The 11177-nt window shown below is 30.9% G+C and overlaps 1 protein-coding gene across 3 annotated transcripts; it reads left to right on the plus strand.

Annotated features, from left to right (window-relative positions):
• The first annotated feature begins 7990 nt into the window (after positions 1-7990).
• Positions 7991-10252, plus strand: LOC139894067 (uncharacterized). 3 transcript variants are annotated; one of them, XM_071877267.1, is made up of 7 exons: positions 7991-8318; positions 8668-9005; positions 9229-9474; positions 9591-9657; positions 9782-9803; positions 9928-10014; positions 10191-10252. In XM_071877267.1, exons 1-3 carry the CDS (start codon positions 8267-8269, stop codon positions 9472-9474), a joined length of 636 nt encoding a protein of 211 aa, XP_071733368.1. In that variant the 5' UTR covers positions 7991-8266; the 3' UTR covers positions 9591-9657; positions 9782-9803; positions 9928-10014; positions 10191-10252. The 3 variants fall into 3 exon arrangements, with proteins under 3 accessions (XP_071733368.1, XP_071733366.1, XP_071733367.1); XM_071877265.1 differs by having other exon boundaries at positions 9229-9466; XM_071877266.1 differs by having other exon boundaries at positions 9229-9466; positions 9928-10009.
• The last annotated feature ends 925 nt before the right edge of the window (positions 10253-11177 follow it).

Raw genomic sequence — 11177 nt, forward strand, 5'->3', positions numbered from 1 at the left:
AAAACATCCGGTACTTTGGATGGGGCTTGTTGGGCCCGATAGATCTATCTTTAGAGTTCGCGTCAATTAGGGTGTCTGTTCCCTAATTCTTAGATTACCAGACTTAATAAAAAGGGGCATATTCGATTTAATAATTCAACCATAGAATGTAGTTTCGATTACTTGTGTCTATTTCGTAAAACAGTTATAAAAACAGCGCATGTATTCTCAGCCCAAAAATGTATATGAAAAGGGAATAATGAAACTCACGAATATAAATATTGTAAAACAATTAATAAAGCATTTGCATGTATTCTCAGCCCAAAAACGTAAAGAGTAAAAAGGGAAATGAAACTCACCATACTATATTTTGTAGTAAAAATACATATGACGATATTGAACAAGTGTAGGGTTGACCTCGGATTCACGAACCTATATCATTTATATATATATTAACACATATAATGGTAATCGAACAAATTTGTATATATATGTATATTAGTGATATAAATTTTATATTAACAACTTATATGTGTCCTTAATAAATTAAATAGATTCATTTTATACATATTTTAAATAAGGATATTAGTATTGTTAAGTTATAGGTATTAAGTATCGTTTTATATATCTAATAGTTATTTGATAAAATAATATTAATAATATTAATTAAAAGTTGGTATTATTTTATAATAATAATTATAATATCTATATTAATAACACTTTTACTAATAATAATGATAATAACGATATTAATAATAATAGTAATAATAATAACTGTAGCTTTTAATAAAAATGAAAAGTTTAATAATAATTATAATGAAAATAATAATTTTGATAATACTACTTACTACTTTATAATAATAATAATAATAATAATAATAATAATAATAATAATAATAATAATAATAATAATAATAATAATAATAATAATATCTTAACTACAATCTTAATAATAATAATACATGATAATTAACAATTATATTAGTAATAATAATAATAATAATAATAATAATACTAATAACAATAACTACCTTTGAAGCTTGCCACAAAATAAAATGCCTCAAGTAAGGCTCAAACCCAAGACCTCTCGTCCACCCAACATACGCCTTAACCATTCAACCATTTGTTATTTTCGGATTAAAACTCCACTGATAAACCTATAACCCGTTTATATCAGTTTTCTTAAAACCCACTTACATCACTGGCCCAACATCGATTTTACAAGCCCACTTAAAAATAGAAGCATGGTGGCCCATCAACAAACTATTTTTTCTCAGCCCAACAACAAAAGCATGGCCCGATTACAAACAATTAAGAATTCGGTTGTTTTGTTTGTATTACAAATAATGGGACGGTTCATAAAAAAAATGTATAAAGGATGAGCTGGCTTCGTATGCGTTTACAAGTGGATTCAAGATGAACATCATGGGGAACAACTATCACAATCACTTTAATCATTTTTATCTTTTTTTTTTTTTATTCCTAGTTCACGATACAATTTTCCTTATTATATACAAATCATCATTATATGTTTTATCATCTCATCTTTCCATTATTACAGCGAAAACTATATTGAAACAGGCTTGTAAATATTGCAGCAGCAATAGAAGAACAAAACGGAAGGATAGAGGTAAGGTTGCAGGGAGGTTTATTGGGTTTATGGCTCAATCATGGAAACAAAACAGAATGGTAGCGGATGAAGATAAATTTTGTGGTGTTTGGGTTACCTTTCAAATGGAGATAGGAGGCGTGTAGAGCACCAAAAGGAGACGTATGGCTGTAGCTGCAATCTGCAGCAACTTAAATTAATCGGTCATAGCAGCAGTTCGTATAGCAGCAAAAAGAAAAATATTGACGTGTTCCATGGTGGTGATGAAGATAAAATAAAATAGAAATTGAGTAATACTAGTAGTTTGAATGTGGTGGTGATGGTTCTTGTTCGATGAGGTGGTGTTTAAATGGTTGTCGTGGGTTGGTTGAGTTTCAAGAGGAAGATATGGTGGTGGTTAATTTCTTGGTCGAACAGAAACATATGGGATGAAAGTGAAAATTTTTGCAGGTGGTGATGGTTTGATGTTGGTTTGAACCGGTGGTGATGGTAAGTTGTGGCGGTCATGACTAGAACAGAAAATAATAAGCATGTAGTAATCTCTTGTAGTAACAGAAACATGGAATAGAAGAATTGAAGCAGCTAGCGCTCAACAACACACTTATGGTTATGTTTGGGTCTATATTGTAAACGTGGTAGTTGTTACGGTTTGGTTCTCGAAACAGGAGCAGAAAAACAGAAGGTATGTTTCGACATTTAATCAGAAAAAAGTTTGGTTTATGAATTGATAAACGTGATTATGTTGGTTTCATGGTTTTCAATCAACGAAAACAGAAAATATGTGGGTTGAGGTGGCAGTTTAAGGGAGGTGCGGTGGTTATGTTGGGTGATAGATGGTGCTCCAATTAGTAATGTGAATCGAAAGCACATGTTGGTGTGTAAATCAAATCAACAAGAAGAACTACTAGGTGTAGTGAACTTATGTAGTAGAAGAAGAATCGAGGGAGATGGTATTGAGTATATTATATGGTAGCTATAAATGATCAAGATTGTTATACTGTGGTTTTGAGTTGACTTTTAACAACTTGGAGACAAAAATCAATCGAAAAGATCACATATAAATAAAATAAATAAAGTTTGATTATTAAAGCTTACATAATTTGTTTGATAATGGAACAAATTGATATTCAATCGTACCAATTAACAGATGAAAACAAGAATTCATAAAGTTTGATAGTTATGGGAAACAGAATTGAATCCAAGAATTGTACGAATGGTTTATATATCTATTATTAATAATTTTTAATTATAATTATATTAATAATAATCTAAATACAATTAATAATATTAATAGTAAAGGTAATAATAATAATATAATAATAATAATACTAATTATGTTAATATATATATTAATGATAATAATAATATTAAAAATCATATTTATATATAAATCAAATTTTATTTCTTTAAGTTACATATAATGGTATTAAAATATTAATGTTAATATTAATATTGAAAGTGATAATAATATTACTATAGTGACTATATTTTAATTTATAATTAAATTTAATATCTTTGTAATATAATATATTGTATAATAACATATACTGAATATTTAATATATATATATATATATATATATATATATATATATATATATCAATTTGCATATAATTTGTTCGTGAATCACCGGGCACAGTCAAAGGGAAATTGAATATATAAACATAGTTCCAAATTTTCTGAGACTCAACATTACAGATTTTTGCTTATCGTGTCGGAAATATATAAAGATTAAGTTTAAATTTGGTCGGAAATTCCCGGGTCATCACAACAATTAACAGTCCGATAATACATATATAGCTTAATATATAATATCCGAATTAATTAATACGTATCGGGACCCGTGTACATGTCTCAGACTCGATCACAACTCAAAGTATATATATTATTATAGAATCAACCTCAACCCTGTATAGAGAACTCGATCATTACTGCATATAGAGTGTCTATGGTGATTCCAAATAATATATATAGATGCATCGATATGATATGTCAAAACCTTGTATACGTGTCCCGATATTTAAAGTGCGTAAAATAAATAACAGGAATTAAATAACGATAACTAAAGTGCGTAAAGTAAATAACAGAAATTAGATGACAATAAATAAAATTGCGGGAATGTAAATTGCGATAATTAAATTGCAATAAATAAAATGCGAAAAATAGAATGTAATCAGTTAGCTAGGAACAGTTAGCTGGAACAGTTAGCATGGTTTCTTAACAAAATTCCATATTGTTAATTAGTCTGTTTCTAATCAATTTTTATTGTGTCCATTATTTCTTCATTATGCCACTTGTTGGATTCTGGTAAGTAAAAATCCAAATATGAAATTGAATTTGAATGAAAATGGTTATTCTGTGGTGAACGGATTCGTATATCGATAGATGTAGGTAGGATGGTAATCGACCGTTGAATCAGATTCGAAGACTGTACAATGTAACTTATTAATGTGAAATCTTAAATATTTCTCGGGTATTACCTACCCGTTAAAATATTTTTACCATTAACAGTTTGTACGAAAGAATTTTTAATCACAATCTTTATGAAAATATATTTACATATATATTTTCTTCAGATGTAATTATGGATTTAATGAGTCAATGTGATATTAAACTCATCAGATTTACGATTAGAACTATGATACATAATCTCTAAAACATTAGAGTTTACATAATCGTCATGTCGAACGAATATAAGTGATGTAGAATGATTTGTGGAACGATAATTATACTCGAGGTACAGAATGAGATGTTGAGGCATGGATTGTTGAAACTTGGGTTGTTGGTGGTACTGGTGCCATTGGTGCTAAGGCTGGTGATGTTACTGGTGTTGGTGATACTGTTGATGATTGCAAATCGTATACCGTGCTCTCTAAAGTTAATACTCGAGCTCGGAGTTCTCTAACTTCTTCTACTAACCCGAGTTGTTTATCAATGTGAGGTAGAGGTCGGATATCTTCTCTAGTTCCATTAATGGTCGTTTCAAGATGAAAAATTCTTGCAAATAGGGTATAAACGGTATTGCGAACGGGTTCGCCGGTGAGCGGGTCAAGTACTCCAAGGTTAGGTGGTAGATTTGATTCATGATATGGAGTACCTTCTTCCTTTCTCCATAGGGTGAGTATGTCGCAAACCCATCCCCATTTTCTCCAGTAATCACGGTAGTTGATTGGTTGGTGTGCTCCTGTCACGCTGTCTTCGGAGTCAGAGGAACTTGGTCGATTCGTAGAGGTCATCTTAAACAATCTCAGGAAAGATTTTTGGTATGGAGAGTTTAGTGGCATCAATTGATAGTTAGATGATATTCTCAATGCATAATTTGCATAGATATATATAGTACCAGGATCCCTTAAATTAAGGAGAAATTTACGAGAGATATCAGGCAAGGTCTACAGTACCAGATACACTAAGATATGAATTGTCAGATACGCTAAGATATGAATTTTGTCTATACACTATTCATGCAGTCAATGCAGTAAAATGTGTTTAGACTAAGAATAATGAGTAGGTAATTTCCTAAGGATGATAAGCAGATGTTTTCCGATAAAAATGATAAGCAAAACTTTTGACATGCAGACACGGTCGAAGTCCAGTCTCACTAATGCATCCTAACGACTATCAGTTAGGCACGCTAATGCAAGACCTGGTTCGCTAAGACCACCGCTCTGATACCAACTGTAGAGACCCGTCCTAATCCATCTGGACGAAGTCCATATCGATTACAAACGATTCACAACAGTTGATTACATCGCGAGGTAATTGACCTCTATATGATAAATTTTACAAACATTGCATTCGTTTTTAAAAGACAAACTTTCGTTACATCGACAGTTGACAGGCATGTAAAGCATTTCATAATATATCCAAATATAATTGACTTAATAATAATCTTGATGAACTCAACGACTCGAATGCAACATCTTTTGAAATATGTCATGAATGACTCCAAGTAATATCTCTAATATGAGCAAATGCACAGCGGAAGATTTCTTTCGTACCTGAGAATAAACATGCTTTAAAGTGTCAACCAAAAGGTTGGTGAGTTCATTAGTTTATCATAAAGAATCATTTCATAATTTTAATAGACCACAAGATTTCATACTTCCATTTCTCATAATCATACGTCCCATGCATAGAGACAAAAATATCATTCATATGGATTGAACACCTGGTAACCGACATTCACAATATGCATATAAGAATATCCCCATCATTCCGGGATCCTCCTTCGGACATGATATAAATTTCGAAGTACTAAAGCATCCGGTACTTTGGATGGGGCTTGTTGGGCCCGATAGATCTATCTTTAGAGTTCGCGTCAATTAGGGTGTCTGTTCCCTAATTCTTAGATTACCAGACTTAATAAAAAGGGGCATATTCAGTTTCGATCATTCAACCATAGAACGTAATTTCGATTACTTGTGTCTATTTCGTAAAACAGTTATAAAAGTTGCGCATGTATTCTCAGCCCAAAAATATAAAGGGTAAAAAGGTAAATGAAACTCACAATACTGTATTTTGTAGTAAAAATACATATGACGACATTGAACAATGCAGGGTTGGCCTCGGATTCACGAACCTATATCAAGTATTAACACATTATAGTATAAATCAATTAAGTTTATATATTTGTTATGTATTAATTATTCTTATAATATATTATGATACTTATTTGATATTTAATTAATGTTATATCAATAATATTAGTTGAAACATAATTTTATGTAATATTAGTATATTTTATGTAATAATATATTTACATATATATCTTTTGTTTTGTAAAATTAATAATTGTAGAAATACCTAAGGATAATAATAATAATATTAAAAATAATAATAATTTTTAAAAGTATAAAACTACCTTAGGAGTCAGTTTTAAAAAAATTGCACCAAGCCGGGCTCGAACCCGAGACCTCTCGCTCACTCATCAACACCCTTAACCATTCCTCCATTTCAGTTTTTCTGATTTATAATACAAACTCAAATACTTATCTATTACATGTTTCAACCCACTTCATCTTCTTCACCAAAATCTAAACAATCAAACAACTTCATTCTTAATAGTCAATCATCAAAATGGTTTTAGGACTTCTAAACAAACATGAAACAAAAAATAAAAATGTGTTCATGATATAAAAAAAATGAGAAAAAAAAACAAAAAAATCCTACTGCTTAGAGTTTAGGGTTTAGGGTTTAGGGTTTAGGGTTTGGTGTTTTGGATTTATGGAATAAACCCAAAACACCAAACTCTAAAACCTAAACTCTAAATCGGGCTAAATTTTACTTCACAAAACATGAAGAAGAAAAAAAACGTTCATATTCTTCACGAACAATATTATCTTGAATGTTATTTTTGTCGATCGTTTTCCCGCCTAAAGAATAACATTCATCACAAAGTGTCTCTTCTAAATATTCATATTTTCGTGTGATCTTGATGCCGGAAAAAAAAATTCCAAAAAAAGCGAAAAAAATAAAATTTTTTTGCTTCCCCCGCTTCCCCCCTATTGGTTACTTCCCCATTGATCATGCCCCTATATATATATATATATATATATATATATATATATATATATATATATATATGGGCATGATCAATGGGGAAGTAATCAATCGGGGGGAAGCAAATTTTTTTTTTTCCGTTTTTTTTGAATTTTTTTTTTTCCGGCATCAAGATCACACGAAAATATGAACATTTAGAAGAGACACTTAGTGATGAATGTTATTATTTAGGCGGGAAAACGATCGACAAAAATAACATTCAAGATAATATTGTTCGTGAAGAATATGAACGTTTTTTTTTCATGTTTTGTGAAGTAAAATTTAGCCCGATTTAGAGTTTAGGGTTTAGGTTTTAGGGTTTGATGTTTTGGGTTTATTCCATAAACTCAAAACACCAAACCCTAAACCCTAAACCCTAAACTCTAAACCGTTCGTGTTAAAAACTCAATCTAAATCCTAAATCTAAACCATAAACCCTAAATTTCTAAACCCTAATATCTAAACCCTATAAAACCTAATATCTAAACCCTAATATCTAAACCCCAATGGCTAAAACTTCAAAATACGCTCAAAAAACACGATAATTGTTATATATTACTTCTTCGAGCGTTTTCCCACCAAAATAAAAACATTTATCACAAAGTGTCTCTACTAAATGTTCATATTTTCATCTCATCTATAATGTTCGTGAAAAAAGTTTTTCAAAAAACGAAAAAAAAAGAAAGTTTTTGCTTCCCCGCTTCCCCCAAATGGTTACTTCCCTCTTGATCCAACATATATATATATATATATATATATATATATATATATATATATATATATATATATATATATATATATATATATATATATATATATATATATATATATATATATATATATATGTTTTTGAATCATTTATACATTAAACGAAACCTAAATCGATCGTTCGTTCATTCATTCATTCACCAACCCTAACCCTAACCCTAAATCGTTCGTTCGATCGATCAAGAACAACAGGTACGTTCCTTTAATTCATTAATTCATTGAAATCGATTCCCCAAAACTTTATAAACTTTTGTGTTTCGATCGATCGAAAAGAGTTTTCTGTTGAATCCATTCGGTCCTTTAATTCATTCACAAACAGCTATTGATTGATTGCTTGATTGTGCCAGAATTGCAAATATTTGTGTTGGAGCAATGGATAAAGGAGCAAAAACAGCTATTGATGATTGCAAAATCCTTACAAAAGGTGCATTATTATTATTATTTATTAATTATTATTTATTATTATTAGGTTTGATTATACCTGAATAGAAATAGCTCTTGTACATAGAGCGAGCAATGTTGACCTTAATTATTGACATAACCGAATTGCCAAAAGCCATTATAAATAAAATAAAATAAAATAATGAAATTGAGGATGAGTAAATTATAAAGTGCACATGATTTACCCAACCCCTAAAAAAGAGATGAACAGGGGTACGGATTGACGCTGAATAAGAATGAATAACGATTATTACTTTTTCTATTATTATTAACAACTTGACTTGATTTATTTATTTATTGATCCATTGATTGTGAGTATAAACAAATGGCAGATAGCGATATGTATAGCTATTCCGATACCGATACCGATACCGATAGCGATTGCGAACTTGAACAGCATCTCGATTGTAAAGACGGGGTACGGATTGACGCCGCTCCCTTTAAAACTGAGTCTAAACTGGTCCAAATGCGTTACAAGGCCTTTGCTGGCGGCAACAAAGTACTCGAAAGCGATAGCAAAACCCTTGAGATGGTTAAGGTGTTTTGTGAGGGACGTGCGAAGATCATGGATGATGATTATGCTTCTGAAAAATTTGCCCAAAATAAGTTGAATGAGTTTAGTTCCAGATTTTTTCAAGACTATCAGACCTATGCTATTCAACTTATTACCGTACGCCTCCTATTCTATTCTTTTTTTAGTTATTATAATTTTGGTTTAATTAATTAATAATTTTTCGTTAATTGATGATTAACACAAGTAAGTGCCTTTGTTTATCTCAGACAGACCTGAACACAAACACTTTACCCGTTTTTAATTTTCCATTGTATCCTCCTTTTTATTTATTTATCGTTAATTAATTAATTTTCTTCATAACTTTCTGTTTTCATTTCAGGCCGGTTTCGAATTGGATATAATAAGCCTCATCGACCTGATGATGCCAGAAGTTGTTAACTTGTTCACCACCAAATTTACGGAGCATGAGGTTTACAAATTCTTTTTTGTGAACTTTAAAGATTATACTGAGGATAAATTCAATGTTATGAAACAAGATCTCTTGAATTATCGGGAGTTTTTAGATTTCAATTTCAGCGACTACCGTAATAGCCTTTTTCCTAACAGAGACGTGAGAGGTACGTAGGTACATGCATACTATTTTTTTTTTATCTCTCCTTTTTTGGTCAATAAATTATTAATCCCAGTTGTTAAATATATTTTCCTATTATTATTAACAAATTGATGATTGATTGATTGTAGCCGACCATTATTGGGATTATGATTTATTAAAACAGAATTTCCATTCCCTTCAATTATATGAACAACGGTGAGTTTACTATACTACATTACGGTTACTGTTTTGATTTTACTACATTATTACTACTGCTTGCCTAATTGTGTTAACTCTTTCGAATTCAATATAATCTATTGCAGGCAACATTGGCTAACAGCGCATTTCCTTTTAAGACGCACGTGAGTATTCTTTTTTCTATCGGTTTTTATTATTTTATCTTATTCTACTTTTTCTTATATATTCCCGATCATACTTTTTTTTTTTCCTTTATCGACGACGGCGGCGACGGCGATTTCATTGTAGTCGTCATGATCGCGCTTTCTTCATGAAAGATGTTCTGCGGATGAGGGAGAAACGCGTCGTTATTTAGTCTGTGTCCCCGAATGTAATGTAATCCTCTTTCAAACTTTGCGGTGTTTGTTGAATACTGTATTTTACTTTGGTTTACTTAAACACCGATTTTTAGTCGGTGTTTGTTGTGATTAGTAATTTGTGTGATGCATAGATTTACTTAAATTAATTTTGAAATATTTCATCACGGGTTATTTGTATTTAATATTTTTCAGTTGACGAGATGAAGACTAGAGAACGAAGTAAAGCTGGGTTTTTTAGATGAATATTTTGGCGATGTAATTAATGATCAGTTCTGCTGTAGATTCCATTTTTTATTTTATTTTTTATTTTTTATTTTGGGTGAATTGTAAGAACGGTACTCAATCTTACAGAAATGTCTATTTTAATACACAGTATTAATTCATTTTTCTATTCTTTTCGACATGGTACTCAACTCTCTAATCTTGATCAATTTGAGCAATTTAGACTTGTTGAATCCATCAGTAGTATTCTTCCAATAAATTTGAAAAATATTGAGTAGGAAGGCAGTTTCTTATAGAGCTTGTAAATTTGTGGTTTTTATAAGCTGACTCGTTGAGCTACTTAAAAGGTTCAAAGTCCTTTTTGTAGCGAATACAACGTTGAGTTTTAAAACGAGATCAATTGAATGTTGAGTACCTCAAACGGTTGAAAAAAGGAAAGAGAGGAAATATTGTATCTTATATAGACGTAATGATGTTTTGCGGTTCATCTCATAATATTTACTAAACAAGATTGGAGCTGTAATGATGTTTTTTTTTTGGCACACCAGCTTCTTGGAGCTTTTGAGAGCTTAGCTTATAATTTTAATAAGCTTCAAGTCATAAGTTTCGTTTGGTAGACATAAAAATAGAACTTATGAAAATCATAAGGTCTTAAAAAATAAGCTTCTTATAGTAGCTTATGAAAAAAAAGGTAGACCTTATGAATTGGAAAATAAGCTCCAGCTAGTTTACTAAACACTTGTAAAAATAATAATATCTAGCTACCAGCTTCAAAAAAAAAAAAAACTCCAGCACACCTCCAAATGCCATATCTTCCCGTCGCACCGTCTTCAAGACGATCTAGTCACAGGTTTTCACTTCTCAGTGAGTGAAAAATTTGTCTCCGGGGCTACGTTGAAAGCTTCACTCATCGGGAGGGCTTGGTAGTCTTAAGAATGGTTCGAGTGAGGGCTCAAT

The sequence above is a fragment of the Rutidosis leptorrhynchoides genome, chromosome 2 (genome assembly GCF_046630445.1).
Source record: "Rutidosis leptorrhynchoides isolate AG116_Rl617_1_P2 chromosome 2, CSIRO_AGI_Rlap_v1, whole genome shotgun sequence".
Taxonomy (NCBI): domain Eukaryota; kingdom Viridiplantae; phylum Streptophyta; class Magnoliopsida; order Asterales; family Asteraceae; genus Rutidosis; species Rutidosis leptorrhynchoides.